The following is a 19,365-nucleotide window of genomic DNA, read 5'->3' on the forward strand; positions in this document are numbered from 1 at the left end:
CTCCTCTGCCCACAACTCCCACCTCGAGAAAATACCCTATGTTAAAATAAATGGTGGGTCCCTGGTTTAACGTGGTGTCACCTCAATTGTTTAGCCTCGGCGGGCGTTAAGAAACAATAGAGACCCGGAATAGTGATAGTTACCACTTCAGCGAAACTCGAAACGAGTGCTGGACTAGTGCAGTCATAATCGATGCGAAGGCGAGATTCGAATCGACCTGTCTGTCAAACAACACAATTCTGCATAACGAGTTATGCGACTACAGGATTAATACTTTAAGCAGGGTAATACAAGCCACGATTTCTATAGACTCATTCCCTCGGTACATTTATTTCGTTCATTCAATGTAAGTGTTCACAAAGAGGTCCCGCCCACCCGACCTCATTTCCATGAAATAAATTTTCAACACACATATGGATCATGTTACCGAATAAACAATACCGAGCAGGATAATAAGACGTCGACGCAACTGGACACGTCCATGTGAACGGCCCGTGACCTAAATTGTGAGTTTCTTTCAGAATATCATTTAAATTCACTTCTCACCTGTGCGCTTTGTCGCAATATGGCCTCTCTCCATAGTTCTGGTTATTTCAGTTTAAGACGTTTGTCATAATAACTCACCCCTTTCCTGTGTGCATGTAACGCCTAAGCCAATCAGAGTTGCCTACACAACGAACCGACATCACGTGAAGGAGCCTCCTTCTGTAGATGTATGCGACAGGCTGCCATCAAAACACACAGAGATTTGTTCCCCATTTAGCCGCAACGTGAACACGGTGAGTGGTCTTTGGTGACATTACATGGCTTAGTGTAAGAGTGCTAATCACTGTTATAATGACGGATGAGAAGATATGTCCCCAGCAACCTGTGCTTGTGAGAGGCGACCCTTTTGACCGGGGGGTTAGGCTCGGTGACTTGCATGGTTGATTGCATGTCATCGGATACCAAAGACGTAGATCGATGCTGAAGACATTACATTGTCTGGTCCAGACCCGACCACTGTTATTCGGCTGAAATATTGTTGAGTATGGCGTTAAACAACCAGCCACTCAAACTCACTGATAGCTCCTCACAAACACACGTTAACTAAAAGCAGGAGAGGAGATCACTCGAAAAATGTTTTGTTTGTGTATTTCACCTGACACACAAGACTTTGAGAATAACCTTTTAAAAAGACATTTAAAGATTAGGCGTTCATTTCAATCCTCTTTGGTAACATTGATAATGATCAATCCATGCAATCGGAAATATCATTTTGAACAGTATGTGTAAAGGGTGTTGCATTTTGCACTTGTAAACCGATAGTATATAGACCGTGACACAAGCTACTGAATGCCTACCTGTCGTAGTGACATACATAAATGTACATTGTATACCCGGCATAACGTGTTACAAACAGAACATTAACGTGCTGCACATAGCAACCACTGGTGGTTTTTCGCTCATGGTCAAATTACACCTGACTGACTGGATAAACCTGTTCTAACAGCCCACTGGGATTCGTCCTTGACAAATACACCTATTACATTAGCGTATTTCCGCGTGTATCGATACGTTTTAAAATGCCCTCGTAGTAATAGAAACGGTATGTAATGGGTCCTCGTTTACGAATCTTAATTTATTGTGTGCCACAGGGTAATCGTACTTCTATTAAATACTGTTTGTTTGAATTGACAACTGGCATTCTCAGACACTCCTGTGATAACGAGAACATCATAGGAAGGAGAAGACATTGGACTACAAATATCGATCTGCAATGAATGTTTACATACTACTTGGTATTAATCAATGGCAGGTGCATGTGTTATGGCTCGATAAACACCGCTCTTTGGGGGTGCGTATCCAAAGCAGATAACAGCGGAGGGATACATTTTAAAGGTTATGTTTTAGCCGCGTTGCATACATAAAGTACATAAAACTCCACACATAATACATCGTGCTCAGGGCACTTTCAGCTCATGTGATAATCAGTCCCCCTTTCAACATCACGCCGATAATAACGCTATATACAGTTATTTTATTAACTTGCGGCCGAGGTAGCCTAGTGGTTAAAGCGTTAGCTCGTCAAGTCGAAGACCCGGGTTCGATTCCCAACATTGGCACATTGCGTGAAACACATCTCTAGTGTCTCTCGCCCTGATATTGCTGGAATATTGCGAAAAGCGGCCTCAAATTATATTCTCACTATTATATTTAGTGTGTATTGTATTGTTATTTAAATCTGGTTAAAACTGCGTATCTCGAATCTGTTGATGATGTCGGTGCTGTTGGTGCAGGTACTAGGAGGACTAGAATAAGTCTTATTTCACTAGTCCTCACAGTTTGTAGTACGGCTTGAAGAAGACAAAACTGTTTACTTTGCTTACAGTTTCCGTCAGTATTTTTAGTTCCAATTTGTGGCAAACTTGAAGCATTGAGAACTGGTTCATAATTCATCCCCAGAGGCTACATGTGCTTGTCAATGAATTTTGTTTGTTGTTTAACGCCGCACTCAACAATATTCAAGCTATATGACGGCGGTCTCTAAATAATCGGACCAGACAATTCAGTGAGTGACATCATGAGCATCGATCCACGCAGTTGGGATCGATAACATGCATCAACCAAGACAGCGAGCCTGTCCACCCGATCCCTTTAGTCGCCTCTTACGACAAGCATAGTCGCCTTTTACGGAAAGCATGGGTTGCTGAAGACCTATTCTACCCCGGATCTTCAGGGGTCGCTAGTCAATGAGGACTACCATCATCGGATATTTACTCTCACAATTTAGTAGTCTCGAGCTTGCGGACAAGCGTGAATTTCGAAGGCTTGAGTTGGTGTGAATGCGAGCGAGGGAGGGGGTGTCTGAGTGAGTGAGTGAGTAAATGAGTGAGTGGGTGGCAGCAAAGCTGGTCCGCAATGACGTCTGTGCGTGACAACGATGTGTGACAGGAATGTGTAATGCATATATGTGACAGCAATGTTTCACTGCAATATTTAACAGAGTTTTAGACACAAATGTTTGATAGCTATGTATGACAGAACTGTGTTTGATGACATTATTGAACTGGATATGTCTTCACTTCAGACTACAACGTGGCTGCTGCAGCAAAGAAGATTCTGGAAAAAATCCTCTTTCGGTTGTGATATTACATTATATTAAACGATTTACAAGTCAGGAGGATGGGAAAACTTCCACTGTTACTTCTTTCCCCCCTCTTCATCTCTGTGCGTAAGTTATGACAATAAAACTAATTATTTGTAAAGAAAGACTTATTGTTTCAGGACATCATGGACATATTGCATTGGCCTCATCAAATAATACACCCTTTGGCTTTGATCTGGGGTTATCGTAAATGAATTACAAATTAAAATTACCAATTACTTTTCATACCATCTCTATGTTTTTGGCTCAAACTTAATATGTGATTCGGGTAATAATACTTTAAAACATCTTTTTGGAAAAACAAAGCTGTGTAATATATAGAATAGACTATGTACATTTTGGAATGACAGATTATGTTCTTATGAAATAGGGGTCACGGGTGGCCCAGTCGTCTAAGGCGCCGCGATTCGCTGTGCTGATTTGCGTCCCTTGGCCACGCCAGAAACCTATGATTGTTGGTTCGATTCCCGGTTCGTCCCAATTATGTTTCTAGGTTTGTCAGCACCATACCCGTGCTCGTGGGTTTCACCGAAGTGGTAAACGTCTGAGACCTGCATCACTTCGGGCTTTCCTCCCACATTAAGCTGACACGCCGCGATATAACTGGAATACTGTTAAAAGCGGCGTTAAACCCAACTCACTCACTCACTGTTATGAAATAATGTTGCGAGACAATATTCCGTGTGTCTTCGTATATCACAGGATATTCTCTTAATATTTCAATACAAAATTCGCTAAATAATATACATATAATGTATCATTCCAGCTCCCCTCGCAGCTAAAACCTTCTTAGAAGCGTACGGTGACCTAAGGGAAAGCTTAGTTGAGCCGACAAAATACAATTTCAAAGTGAGACCTGCAAATGAGACAGTCGTCAATATTACTCTCGATTTAACAACCCTGAACAACCTGGTATGTGCTGTTGTAACATTGTGGTATTCATTGTGACTTAAGTCCTGGAGTGATAACTGTACAGACGGCAAAGAGGGGTAAAGGAAAATCTGTACAAAGAGAAAATGAGGTGTGGGCTGATGGGAGTGATTATGTACAGAGCGAAAGGGTGTGTGTGTGTGTGGGTGGGGTGGAGTGGGTGGGGTGTGTGTGTGTGTGTGTGTATGTGTGTGTGTGTGTGTGTGTGTGTGTGTGATAACTGTACAGGTACAGACGGCAGAGCGGGGGAAAGTGGAAACTGGAAAGGCGTAGGAAACTTTGAAACTTTTTATAAGGGGTAAAGTATGGTGCAAAGGGAAAACCTGTTCAGTGAGAGTAACAATATTTTTTGAAAGTTCCATTAATCTGACCTTTCGGAGCACCACACTTTAATACGTTAATCCATTCTGATAAAATGTTTGGTACATTTTTGGTACATTTATATCTATATATTACCTTACTCCATATTGTCTTACAATTAATAGCAAACCAGGTGTCCAGAAAGGTGATCATATTTTCCTGTGCTTGCAGGACATAGGATCCCAGACTTTGACTTCAACATTTCTGCTGTATATGGTGAGTGCAGATATTCCAAACACATTACGACCATAAACAGAGAAGCAACACAGAATAATTATACCAGCTTGACATCGTACAGCGAGACATGTTAACACCCATTCCGAACATCCGGTGCCTAAACTCCCATATAAGACGGGGAATCAACTGGATCGTGAAAATGCAATAAACGAGACATGCTTTCATCCATTTGGACATCCGGTGTCTAAGACGTCAGGGTGTGAACAAGGGTCTTTAGGGTACACTTAGACTAGATATGCTAACACATCCCCAGAAACCGATGTGTCATTTAAGAGTCGATGTTTATTTTGAAAACCTGGACAATCTGGTGAAACACATTTTGTATCAACTCGGTATATTATTCAGGAATAACACGTCTTGTAGTATATGCGTGCATTATAGACTAAAAGTGTCCCTCTTCGTGCAATTAAGAAAATCTGCCTAATCGTTTTAACTTCACTAATTTTAAAGTTTATATGAGTGTTCCTGTTTGAAGCAAAATGTTGACATGAGGGATGTGAACAGTAGGACAAACGACTATCAGTGATGCCAATATTAATCATCCTATTAATATAATATCCCGATTATTCCTATTCATTACTGTTTATCCCGCGTAAACTGGACAGGATCATTTTCATTTAAAACATGTAATTAACATAAGTCTCTCATCTTAAAGAAATGGTTTAACGGGTATTTTGAAAATAGATAAGTTATGTCATACGCACTATCTAGTTTCTCCTTTCGCGTGATGTGAGATTAAATATTACTTAGACCACGTTCTCTTTATTCTAGTCATGGATCGATGAACGGCTTACCTGGCCATCATCAACTGGCATCGACTACCTGATATATAGCATCAAAGAGATATGGACACCAAATCTAGTTATTACAAATTAGTAAGTACATGTACCTATACTGTTCCACAATCAAAACATAATGCTGAGCTATTTACTGAACAGTTTGCTGCACAAGTATCCCCACATGTATACGTACACACTGTGCTCTGTCGAATTTGATGGCACGCCATACTACCAACTGTGTATTGCAATAGCTGGTAAAAAATTGTCGAATGCAAAAAAGCATACAAGATGTAGACTTTGGAGATTTTGAATGCATAAAAGTGACCAAAGTCAATGTATATTTAACTCTCTGAGCCCTAAATGTTTACACACGAGGCATACTGAACAATATATATTCAATGATGAGTGAAAGGGTCATCAATTTAATCTAAAAAGGTTAGGCATTGTATTTCATGGTAGGTATTAACATAGTTTTATTTCTCTTTAAACAAATACATGTTAGAGGAAAAAGGATGTTAATTTCAACAGAGGGTTTTGCCACATACTGTTTCATATCAGTTCTTGTTCTTCATACAAAGTCAATATCATAAGAAACTATGTCATCAATAAAATTTCAGATCGAAAAATTATGACATTAATACATTAATTGAACAACAACTTTGATCACCTCTGAAGATGAAACTCCAACAGTATACCTCGGGTATATCACACATTGTGAAATGCGTATTTTCATCTGTTGTATAACCCCTTTTTAGTGTGAATGACTTTGGACTGATTGGGATATATGAAGACGGACCCGTTCCTCTCAGGGTGTCCAATGAGGGCCGAGTGGTGTGGGCTCTCCGCGTAGCCACGACAACGACATGCCAGGCCGACATTACGTATTATCCGTACGACACTCAGACGTGTGACGTACACGTCATGGAGTGGGCGCATCCCATGAGTGAGGTGGATCTTCTGCCGGAGGGGATTGTAAGCAGTTCGTTCCAGAGTGATGGCGAATGGGAGTTACTGGACAAGACACTACAAAGTGGAGAAGAAGTTGGTGCACATAATTTGACCTACGAAAAGATCAAGTATACATTCTTCTTCCAAAGGCAATTTCAATGGTACATTCCGTTGATGATGATACCATTGGGTGTTCTGTCCTTACTGATGCCAGGCGTGTTCCTTGTGCCTGTGGAGACTGGAGAGAAAATGTCCTACGCTCTAACAGTGATGCTGTCATTTACAGTGATCAGTTCTTTTCTCTTTGAAACACTACCAACCGTTTCAATCAACTACTCCTTATTAGGTAAGTATAACGGTCCTACTCTCTAACAGTAATGCTGTCAGTGATCAGTGCTTTTCTCTATGATACACTACAAACCGTTTCAATCTATTACTCCTTAGTATGTTAGTATAAAAGTCCTAGTTCAAGAAGAAATTAGTTGCTTGAGTTGAGGAATTAATAATGGTATTATATACCTACTATGACAGACCCAAAATCACGCGGCGTCTGTGTCGCTGGCGTAGTCTCAAGGTTAAAATGGAAAACGTGAAAACAAACAGAAATACGTTTATTTTGAGAATGATTGATTACGGTCATATACCTAGGTCATGTAAGTATACTCAACAACAACAGTTCCCGAAACACGATAAAACTCAGGACCCTGATCAAAGTACATGTAGACGCACACATCTGAAACAATTCATATTTTCGTACAGACAATGGACCAGTAAAACAGGTTAACTCATTTAATGACACATGTCTAGCAGAGAAATGACGTCATGACAAGAGATGTAAGAACAGAATTGTCAGTTTACACATTAGTAGCGTGTAGCGTGTCCTCGCTTTTATGCATGCAATGCATCTCCTTTCGCATTGAACGGATCAAACGTCAACACAGTATTGTGGGATGCCACTCCCCCATATCTCCTACAGTCTGTCTCTCAGTTCCTGTACTGTTGTCGGAGCACAAGGTAAACGTCGGAGACGGCGGTCCATTTCATCCCACATGTGGTTAATTGGAGAAACATCTGGAGAGCGAGCAGGCCATGGGATCCCATTCACGTTGTTCTGTATAAGTGCTTGTTGAACAATCCGGGCTACATGGGGTCGGGCGTTGTCATGCAGACACATCATGCCAGGCCCACGTTGATTTACAAATGCCACAACGATGGGCTGGATGACCTTGTCACAGTAACGCTGCCCGTTCAAATTGCCATTGATCACTTGCAAACGAAAGTTCTGTCTCTCTGTTATTCCTCACCACACCACAACACTGCCTCATCCGAAACGGTCTTCCTCCACAACACAGTTCTTAGCTTAATGTTCACCGCGACGTCGGTATACTCGTATTCGGCCATCGCCGTGAGAGAGGTGAAAACGAGACTCGTCGGTGAACAGAACCTGTCTTCACTGAATTGCCGTCCGGCGGACTCTGTGTCTACACCACTGCAGACGCAATCGGCGGTGATTTTTGGTCAGAATTGCGCGCGTGTCTGGCTGGTCACCTTGCAACAATCCCGAAATGTTTAAGAGGCCAGGATGGTTCTCGCAGTGATTGTTGCAGGCTGAAACGATTTCGCAGATGGGTGGTTTGAGTCCGAAGATCTTGACGGACGCTCGTAAACGGGGGGCCTGCCTCGCCTTGGTCGGTCTCTGATAGTGTTTGTTTGCTGCCACCGCTGCTATAACGTCCAAACGGTGTTTCTGTGCACGTTCTGTCGCCTAGTAACCTCGCACTGTGACGTTCCTGACTGACGCATACCAATGGCTCGCAAGCGGACATATTCAGATAGGCGTGGCATCTCCAAACTTCAAATATTGATTGAAATTAGACGTTTTTTCCCGTGTTGCGGTAGCCAAGAAAAGCAGAAACAATGCATACCGAATCCTTAGAACACACATGTTTTTATACCCTGGTCTTGCTGCATGAACGACACTCTTTGACATAAGATGATCAAGCTTTTCTACAAAGGTTGCGGTTGTGCCACATGTTTTTTAAAAATATTTTCGTATGCGGTTTGAACACCAGAACGTTTTTTTTTATGCAACCGATTGGAAATGGGTGTCACAGGAACATTTTTGCTGAGTACATAAACGATACATGAGTTAAACGATCTTAGGATACACAAGTTGTGCATTTAATGACACACGTTATACGAAGAGCTGGACCCTTTTCTCCAAGAAAAAAATAAAGTGTATGATACCAAGGTGAGGTGAAATGAAGATGGCCGGGTGGTGTGGTGGCTGCTTGTCAAATTTGTCAAATCAACAAACAACCAATCTTGTTTTATTTCTAATTAAGAAATATTACATCGAAACGTTTGAAAAGAGAACGTCTAATTATCTGTTCTTGAACGAAGATAAGAGGAAATATATATTATATTATATATCATTTTTTTGTAGTACGGTGTCAGTATCAATATTTGTGTGGGAACAGTTTGGTTGTACATGAACAAAATAATATGAAATATATTGTGAGCCACATACTATAGTAAAACTCAAACAACTGAAAGTTTTACATAAACTTTGGCATGGAAACCATCACTGAAATGTTCCAAATTTAAACCTGTGTCACCCCGTTTCCATCGGTTCTCCAGAGAATTGGAAACCCGCATTTTGTTATGATGACAAACGACTTAGTTTCACTTCCTGGATGCGTGAAACATAACAAGAATAAATACTTTATATGTTTTTTCAGGTGTATACATTTCTTCAAGTATGACGTGCGGTGCACTAATGATTGTGTGTTCCTTGGTGGTGCTCTATACTAACCACCCTGCTGATGACAGTGACCGAATGAGAACAGTGAAGGCGTTCGATACTTGTGCTTTTGTTTTCTTCTTCAGCCTAATGGTACTTATGGTGATCTGTTTTCTGTGTATTTTGAATTATCCTATTGCTGATAAGAGCATTAGTGTCATTGGAATAATGCTTGGCATTCCCATTGTAGCTAGCGTTATCATATGTTCAATCGTTACTGCCTGTGGAAGGAGTCCCCATATCAGGAATACAGATCAACAGGGAGGAACACAACAAACGGAAGGTGAAGATACTTCTGCTGCCACCTCAGCTGACCTATAAAATATGGCGTCATAAATTGAATTCCCCATGCCATTACAAATGCAATCCTTAAAATTAGGTGCATCACCTATTTCCCACGCATCGGGCGCCTTGCATTCAAAATTCGGTTTCAATGTGTTCGTATATGTAAATTACCAAGAAGTGCTTTTTTTCACGCAACGTATGAAGTCTACGGGATCAGTGTGATATAGTCTTAAATCGAAACAAGGCAAATATATCAGCAACATTATATATGCAAATATATATCATGATCAACACGCATGTGACGACACGGGTGCTCAACCGATTGGGCCGTGAAAAAAAGGATCATGAACTTATATTTTGCTTCACCATAGTAAAATTTGTAGTATCAGTACATAGACATTGTATGAACACTCGCTCGCATACCCGCGAACATGCAAGCACGCACGCACGCACGCACGCACGCACGCACGCACGCACGCACGCACGCACGCACGCACGCACGCACACTGGTTCTCATTAGTCAGGTATGGAAATACAGTTTGAACTTTGATACCACTGAGGGTGGCTTAACATGTGTATAGTTTCCCCGTCGTTTAAAACTTTATGATTTATAAACTGCTTCTCATTTTTTTTGCGTCTGTTTATTTAAGTGTCACATCTTACATACAGCACAAATATAAAACGTGTAAGTAAGCAATAAATATAACATCCTGGCAATAAATGGTCTATGACACACTGTTATGGACATGTAAAACGTTTATAGGCACGTGACCTATGAGGCACTAAAATCGACATGTAAAGCATAATACTAATACATACTTGAAAGTTGTATGAACCCTTATGTGGTAGTAGTTATGTTATAGGCAGTTGTGTTGATTGTAAGTGGCAGAAATCTGATTTCAGCACTGGTAGAAGGAGCTTGTTTACAGGCTTGTTTACAGTTTCCAGCTTCCAGGGGTTGAGATATATCGGACAACTGAATGTGTTTTACTCTGGTATCAACCAGTAAACCAAAAGTCTACCTCATTATGTTGAGTGAGTGAGTGAGTATAGCTTACGCCACTTTTAGTAATAGTCCAGCAATATAATGGCGGGGACCCCAGAATTCAGCTTCACACAGTGTACCCATGTGGGGAATCGAAACCGGGTCTTCGGAGTGACGAGCGAACGCTTTAACCACTAGGCTACCCCAATTATGTTTGGGTGATGCATGTGTGGTATGCGAACATGGGATGGCTGAAAACACAAGGCGCCTGGTAGTTTCTCTCCTTCTCTCTTCCAGTTGCGAATAACCACATATTTCAGTCTATACACATTTTAGACGATTCACGTAGCACTAGCAGTTACGAAGTTATTTTCAACTTATTTTCAGTACGTCACTGTACGGCTGGCACTATATAAGCACAATAATCTTGAACGCGACGCTAAGCAGGATTTCACCTCACCTCGCATATATTCAGCACAAAAAGAGAAGTGTTATCACGCCAAACATTTCACGAACTAATTGATGCAATGTACTTCAGCTACTGCGTGTCTGATGTAGCTCCAAGTAATTTATCAAGGATGGTGTCAAGGTCGATTGTACTATTGTTTTCTTCTACACCTGCACTGGTGAAAACAACTCACCTCGCTTGTTTATCAAATTGTTCGCATTGGGTTGCATTTCATTCATGGTGTAACTGCTCTTGATTTTCTATACAGACAGAACTCAATGTAACTGCTATATAACGGTGGTCTGTAAATAATCGAGTCTTGAATTGGAATGCTTGATGCTGGCTATTCACAACGTGACGTTGCCAATGCACTAAACGTCAGCCAGAGCGTTGTCAGCAGGGCCTGGTCCCGACAGCAAAATTTTGGTACAGCAGCACACCGACATGGGGGTGGTCGTCAGAGGTCGACAACCCAACGCCAAGATCATTTTGTGGCTCTTCAGGCACGACGTCATCCCTTCTGGACAACAACCAGCCTACGTAACGACCTCCTGAACGCCTCGGGGGTGAATGTGTCCACTCAGACGATACGGAATCGTCTTCACGATGCAGGTCTCTACTCGAGAAGGGCATGTGTCCGAATCCCCCTGACTGTTCGACACCGGCGGGAGCGATTGGGATGGGCTGAAGATCATGTCACTTGGACACGGAACGATTGGGTTCCAGTTCTGTTCACCGATGAGTTCCAGGTATTGTTTGGACTTTACAGACAGGAGGCAGCGGGTGTGGCGACGACAACGTGAACGTTTCCATGATGCCAACATCAGTGAACATGACCGTTATGGTGGTGGTTCCATCATGGTCTGGGGTGGAATCAACAGAGATGGAAGGACAGATCTTCATGTCCTGGAGAGAGGAACAATGACGGGGGTGAGGTACCGGGATGAGATCCTCGATGTGTACGTCAGACCCTACGCTGGTGCTGTTGGCCCTGAGTTCATCCTGATGGATGATAACGCCCGTCCTCATCGCGCCAGGGTGGTTGAGCAGTACCTTGAGCAGGCGACAATTGTCCGCATGGATTGGCCAGCGCGCTCGCCGGACTTGAACCCGATTGAGCATGTCTGGAACATGCTGCAGGTTGCCCTTTCACGCCGTAGAGCACAACCCACGACTTTGGCAGAGCTCGGACATGCCCTCGTGGAAGAGTGGAACAACCTTCCCATTGGGAACATCCGGGTGCTTATTGACAGCATCTCTCGACGTTGTCAGGCCGTCATTGATGCAAGGGGAGGTCATACTCGATATTGACACTTCATCGACTAAGTGTAATGATGGACTATCCCTCATAACTGTGTAATTCTTTCTCTTGTTTGCTGTTAACATTTTTTAATGAAATGCCTTTTGGTGTTTGCAGATTTCAAACATTCCATATTGATACAAGTTCATGCCGTTCATGAATTTTCATTCATAACATTATTAAACACGTTTCTGAGTCAGAGTCATGTCTTTTGTTATGTTTGTGGTATACACACATATCACCTAGTGACCCTTATCAAATTTTGAGTAGTATATATCCGCATCGAGAAAAAAAGCACATCCCTCTTTATACATAGAGACAAGGAGTGACACCCGCCATCTTGGTTCTTATTCAAGATTTCGCACTTGCTTCGAATCATATGTAGTAGCGGTAATTGTCGGGGTGGTAAACACAACAAACGGCTACAGGGTATGAGCTGATGGCTGTTTATTCTCTTAGAAGAGAATGGTGAATAAATACGGCCTGCAACAATGTATAAATAATAAGACATACTGCATCCCAGACATAGAACATTGACATTGTTATAATATACATAATGCCCTTACATCTAATGGACATTCAATTAACAAGAAACCTATGTTACTCATGTAGGAAGTAACCTGCACAATGATATATATATTATATCTGCTTATGACTCTATAATCAGTTTAAACTAAACATAAACCATGTCTACTGTCATAACACTAGACAAGTACAATACTACATGATAATTACAAAGATATACGTAAGCATATATATAGATACATACATTTATACATTCATGAATAACACATAAACAATACATACCAGATTGGTGAAACCTGTGCCGTGTCACCAAGGCTTCTAAGATAGTGCCAGTTACATATGCATTGACAAAGTATAAACTAATGCAGATACTATTTACACTATAATTATACACAGCACATAAGTAAAATAGATATTTAAAATAAGGATTGATCAAATTACTTAAATAATGCACTTTCACACATACGCATACATTCTTGTACACAATTGACACAATTACCTTAATGTGATATGAGGTATAGAATTACTACAGTTTATTTAGGGTTTAGTTTTATTTAGTTGTTGTTCAAGTTAAGATGATAATAGCCTAGGCTAAATTAGCTATTTATCAGTTAAAGAAACTGCTTTATAATACTTTATCATATAGAATAATCGTAACCAGAATACACTGAACTGTGAATTCAATACACAACCTGTTAGCAATAAACCAAGCACAACTTATTTCTAACTTAAAGAATTAGAAATACACAAATACATATAAAGTATCACACAAGAAATATACTATGACTAACCTTCAAATCCATGAAATAATCACATCCATTAGCATGATTAGATCCATGAATACAAGATCCATTCACAATATATACAAAATGACTATGAAGTTCATACATCAAGTGCAATCTGGCAACGGCCTCAGATCACAAGCAAACAAAGGTATACCTGTGGTCAGCTGTGAGTGACCACAGAGAACAATAGAGTACTCTATGCGCGGGGTGGAATACTAAGTGCTGTGGGTGAAAAGCATGCAGTGGTATGGTTAGTCAAGGCTGGATAAATAATAGACTGAATGAAACAGATAAGCTATGGTATTAATGTTTAAGCTGAAATACAATTATATGGCAAAAGTAAGACTATGGTAAATAAACTATGTACTACTTAATTCAAATATGAAATAGAATGTGTATAAAACTATAGCTAAAATAGAATTAAAACCTAACTTGTATGTACAAAATATTACTCTGCCACACATAGCTCAGGAAATATGAATTTCACTTATTTCAACCTATTGGAACTTGCTAAACAATCCTCAAGCAACACAATCGTGTTTATCTGTGGTCACCTCACATCGTATTTATTTTAAAACAACCATCAGATCTCAACCCAAAGCTTCGCCGCCGAGGTAAACAAGAAAAGGTGGCCGGAAATAACGGCGCTACACGGGCTTGAACTCGAGCTGTGATTCGAACCGAGTGCGAAATCTTGAATAAGAACCAAGATGGCGGGTGCCACTCCTTGTATAGGGGTGTGTGATTTTTTTCTATACGAATATATTATGTTACACAAGCTAAAATCGAGTTCCTGTGTTTCGTAACCGTCTGACTGTTGCAGTACTTCGCGCCTCTTGCCTTGATTGACAGGTCCTATGAACTTTGTTTTTTTCATACTCTCCGTTGATTGGCTACTGACTTTGTAGGCGTGTCATGTTATGTACACAAATTAAACAGTCACCTGATTCAATTCACGCCACAGAATGTATTCCTACACTCGGAAACTGTATGAATCCACGCAGCGATAGTTACGGGTTTAACGACTGAATCCTTACAATCTAGACCATTTATTAGCCATTCCAGAATGTTTTTTGTACAGGTTTCAAATTTGTAATCGAGAATTTGTCAAAATATGTTTCGAAGCGTAGTCGCCAATTGAAATTTGTGGCCTAAAGCACGAGAAAAACTGCCTTCTGATTGGTCATTCCATTGGTCGGTCAAAGTTCGCGCAAGGTCGGTCTGACATGACCCGTAATGGGATGTCCTCAGATCTTTGTTTAGCGGTAGCGCGAAGTAAGAGCTGATTTTAATGAGATTGCTTATATTCACCCTCCTGGTATAGAACTCTCCGCTGGGAGTAGCTTGTTTACAGGCTTGTTTACAGTTTCCGGCTTCCATGTATCGAGATGTATCGGACAACTGAATGTGTTTTACTCTGGTATCAAAAAGTAAACCACAGACCCCTGAAGATCCGGGGTAGAATAGGTGTTCAGCAACCCTAGCTTGCCGAGCTGGAGTATTGCTGAGTGCGGCGTTTAACAACAACAACATGTCCCCCTCTCCCCCCCCCCCCCCCCCCCCCCCCAAAAAAAAAACAACAAACAAACAAAACAAAACAAAAAACAAACAAACAAAAACCCACATGGCTACCTCATTATGTTGAGTGAGTATGGTTTTACGCAGCTTTTAGCAATATTCCCCCAAAATGACGGCGGGTCCACCAGAAATGGGCCTCACACATTGTACTCATGTGGGAATCGAAGCCGGGTCTTCGGAGTGACGAGCGAACGCTTTATCCACTAGGCTACCCCAATTACGTTTGGTGATGCATGTGTGGTTTTCGAAAGTTCCCTGGTAGCTTCTCTCTTCCAGTTGCGAATAAGAACATATTTCAGTCTATGTACGTGTACATTGTAGGCGATTCCCTTAGCACTAACAGTTACGAAGCTACGATGGATTAGCTTTCTTTGAAAGTGACTTTCTGTTCAGTACAGACCGCCTCCGTAATTAGAACACCTAACGAAAAGAAGTACACAGATAATGATTGATACTACACAAGGCTGGTGAGTGAGTGAGTGAGGGTGTGACGTCACGCCAGTCGCAGGGTCCACACACCAGAACCAGACAGGTGAGTCCGTAGTCTCCTTCAGACTGGATATAAACCACGACTGTAGATTTGAACGAATTAAAAAAGAAACGCAAGTCATTCATTGGACTTGGGGAAGACCCCACCTCACCTGAAAAATATGACGTCATGAATGGAATTCCCCATGCCATTCCAAATTCAATCCTTAAAATTAGGTGCATCACCTATTTCTAACGCAGTGTTTTCGCCTATATAAATAAAACCAAGAAGTGTTTTTCACGCAACGTATGTAGTCACATTTAAAATTACGGGATCAGTTTGATTGATTGTAGCCTTAAATCGAAACAAAGCAAATATATCAGCAAGTATATATACACCTAAACTTTCATGATCAGTAGGGATACCATTTCATGATACTCCAATCTGTTTAATTGCATTATACGAAACCCTATTAATTCGGACAGATACACTACCAGTGACATTGTTCGGAATGACAAATGTTCGGATTAAAACATCGTAGTTTATGCAGACGTCTCTATAAGTGATGTTCCGTCAAACAAGATTTTCGGAATATCGAGGATTCAGTGTATATGGAAATAGAATGAATTTTTGGGAGGAAATATTCTTTTAAACTGTAACTTATTTTTGGGGCGATTACGTGAATGTCAACCGAAATAAACAATGCTTGTTTGTTTTTTGTTTAACACCGCACTCAGCGACAGTCCAGCCATATGACGGCGGTCTGTAAATAATCGAGTCTGGACTAGACAGTCCAGTGGTTTACATCATGAGCATCGATCTACGCAATCGGGATCGATGATATATATCAACCAAGTCAGCGAGCCTGACCACCTGATCCAGTTTGTCGCCTTTTACGACAAGCATAGTCGCCTTTTACGCAATGTCAACAAGTCTACAATAAAACCGTTGTCTGTAAACAATCATCTTTGGACCAGACAAACATATCATAAATAGTTTGAGCATAAGCGTGATATTAAAACATGAGTACCAACCCACGTCGTCTGGGCACGGTGACACGCAATCAGCCATGTCACTGAGTTTGACCACCCGATCCATTTCAGTTATTTCAAACCAAATGTGTAGGGGGAGTGTTTGGGAGCTGTATGCCAACCTGGGCTTTCACGAGTTAACACAAGGTCATGTTAAATATAACTGTTAGTTGCCGGAGAGTAGTTGAAGCATCTCAACAGAAAAAACATAATTTGATGCTCACACTATCGTTCACTGGTTTGGTCGTCTGTGACCCATGTAACGACACAGTAACTCTTCGTGATCGGAGGTTCTTGAATGCGTCCCTTCAATGCTGTTTGTTCCGTTTCTTGAGATAGGCTACGAGTGAATGAGAAGGTTTAACGGCCTGTTGTCAGTCTTCCAGCTATATCATAGATGGGAACACCAATAATAGATTTTACACAGTGTACCCACGTGGAGAATCGAACACTTTAACAATTCGGCTACCCCAATATAAATAGAGAAAGTCCTGATGCATTGATGTTTTTTATTTGACATTAGTTATGATCATGTATATTTTCTTTCAATGACCACGCCATAGCTTCCTATCACCTGCTTCGACTGCAACAGTGGTATCAGGAGCTGGAGGAACACGCAATGCAAAATCGACGGTAACAGCTCCTCCTACAACAATGTCTGCTATTACTACTGTTCTATTCCTACAAACATTAATTATTTCCTTTACAAGAGGTCGTACCACTGTGCTCATAATAAAAATCACGGGATGGCTGGTCCATACTCGTTTGGTGCAGGCCGCCGTCAGTTAGTTGGGACATTCAAACACACAAATAAACACTGATGGTACAGTGGTATTAGGCGCATCAATTCACTTTGTCCCTCAGTCGTGCAGGATCCGTTCATCGTTGATTGCAATCCATGATTCGGCGAGCAAGCGTCATTTTGGCTTTCCTCTCACATTAATCCGAGCCCGTGACGACCTGGGTCTTCAGCAACCCATGATTATTGTAAGAGGCGACTAACTGGATCGGGTGGTCAGGCTCGCTGACTTAGATGATGAACGGCATCGTATCCAAATTGTGTAGAGCGATGCTCATCATGCCAATCACTGGATTGTCTTGGCCATCCTCGATTTTTCACAGTTCTCCGTCATAAAATGAATATTGCTGAGTGCATGCGGTGTTCAACAACAAACAAACGCACAGACACACAATCACTTTAAACAGACACGCAGTGGTGCAACCGCCATCAATTCTAACCAAAAACCTCCATTACCATTGCATAAGGTTTCCGCGGTTGCGCAGCAGGATTCTGGATGCCGGAAGCCCGTCCCTTGCCTCGTTCCGGATGTCGAATGATCCGTGAGGAAATATGGTATTTCTGCGACGGTGACTTCTGCAATGACATGGCGATGACGAAATTCGTATAAAACACGTGTTAACCTGTATCCGGTCTCAGACGCCACTGTCTGTTTGTGTAACACGAGTGCCACAACGCTATTATGTAATCAGTATAGTGCATACCACTATGACCTCTTTGTATAATAGTATTGATACATGTTGCAGTAGTTTACAATCTCGTTGAAAGCGAACTGTTATGATGTTTTTTTACATTCAAATAATTAGTGTGAAGTGTCATTTATTCAATTGTTATTTAGTGAGCTTGGCATTATAAAAGGTGGTTTTATAACGAGTCTGTACAGACTGAAGCGCAATATAATATTGTTATGTTAAATGTCTGCGTAAGACCTGTGAAGGGAGTCACAATGCAATATGTGCATTTACAAATATTTTTATTTTTACTTCCAATATAATTTTGTGAGATATATGTTTTTAGAATAAAATCGAACCCGGTCCAACTGGTGGGGACTTCGCAGTATTGAAACCAGTCATTATACATCAGATCAAGGAACCTGAAGACATATTATCAAGAGATATAGATCTTTGAGAGACGAAGTTCATTCAATCAAGGCAGAGGTATGTGAACTAATGAACAGAAGTCAGTGTAAACAGAGAGTGAGTGAGTGAGTGAGTATGGTTTTACGCCGCTTTTAGCAATATTCCAGCAATATCACGGCGGGGGACACAAGAAATGGGCTTCACACATTGTACCCATGTCGGGAAACGAACCCGGGTCTTCGGCCTGACGAGCGAACGCTTTAACCACCAGGCTGCCCGACCGCCCCTGTAAAGAGAGAAGAACAGGCTATTCTCAGACTAAATGTTGATGAAGTATCCAACAAAGTAGATGAACTGTATTACTGGTCTGACATTATCTAGAGTCTAGAGTAGAACACCAGGAAAGACAGAATTTGATTGTATATGGGGTACCAGAGGGAATAGAGGAATCGTATAAAGTGTGCAATAAGATACTAGGCATTTTCAATAGAGCCAGATATAAGAATCCTACATATGAGGAACTTGCTAATAGAGACATAGAACGTGCCCACTTTCGTGAAAATGGCACACTGGAACGTTAAAATCCAAACACTTGGACTTAGGGATACCCTGAGAGAAATGGGATATGGTGTGGCTTATGACTTAACATATTTCCAGCGACAAGAGCTAGGCAGGTTACGTCGTGAAAATCCAGATAAGAGGGGTTTTTTTAATAAAGGAGAAAAACTTGTGGAGGATGTGAAGAAGGACATACCATCTCGAGCCGTGTCATCACACCTTCCGGTCACGACTAATTACGTACGCTTCAAGTAAGTGACCCTACGCCACGAGATAACGTTACAATCTTTCCTTCAAATTTGTGCGGGTTGAAGAGAA

At 41.3% G+C, this 19,365-nt stretch overlaps 1 protein-coding gene across 3 annotated transcripts; it reads left to right on the plus strand.

The window, feature by feature from the left end:
* Window positions 1–458: 458 nt before the first annotated feature.
* On the plus strand, window positions 459–9,719 carry LOC139458749 (neuronal acetylcholine receptor subunit beta-4-like). Of its 3 annotated transcripts, none has more exons than XM_071240161.1 (7): window positions 459–506; window positions 3,071–3,214; window positions 3,915–4,060; window positions 4,610–4,654; window positions 5,447–5,550; window positions 6,210–6,748; window positions 9,144–9,719. In XM_071240161.1, the coding sequence occupies exons 2-7, from the start codon at window positions 3,166–3,168 to the stop codon at window positions 9,524–9,526; spliced, it is 1,266 nt and encodes a 421-aa protein (XP_071096262.1). In that variant the 5' UTR covers window positions 459–506; window positions 3,071–3,165; the 3' UTR covers window positions 9,527–9,719. The 3 variants fall into 3 exon arrangements, with proteins under 3 accessions (XP_071096262.1, XP_071096261.1, XP_071096263.1); XM_071240160.1 differs by lacking the exon at window positions 459–506 and adding an exon at window positions 675–779; XM_071240162.1 differs by lacking the exons at window positions 459–506; window positions 3,071–3,214; window positions 3,915–4,060 and adding an exon at window positions 675–779.
* The last annotated feature ends 9,646 nt before the right edge of the window (window positions 9,720–19,365 follow it).

The sequence above is a fragment of the Haliotis cracherodii genome, unplaced genomic scaffold (assembly GCF_022045235.1).
Source record: "Haliotis cracherodii isolate W230 unplaced genomic scaffold, xgHalCrac1.p SCAF_13, whole genome shotgun sequence".
Lineage (NCBI taxonomy): Eukaryota > Metazoa > Mollusca > Gastropoda > Lepetellida > Haliotidae > Haliotis > Haliotis cracherodii.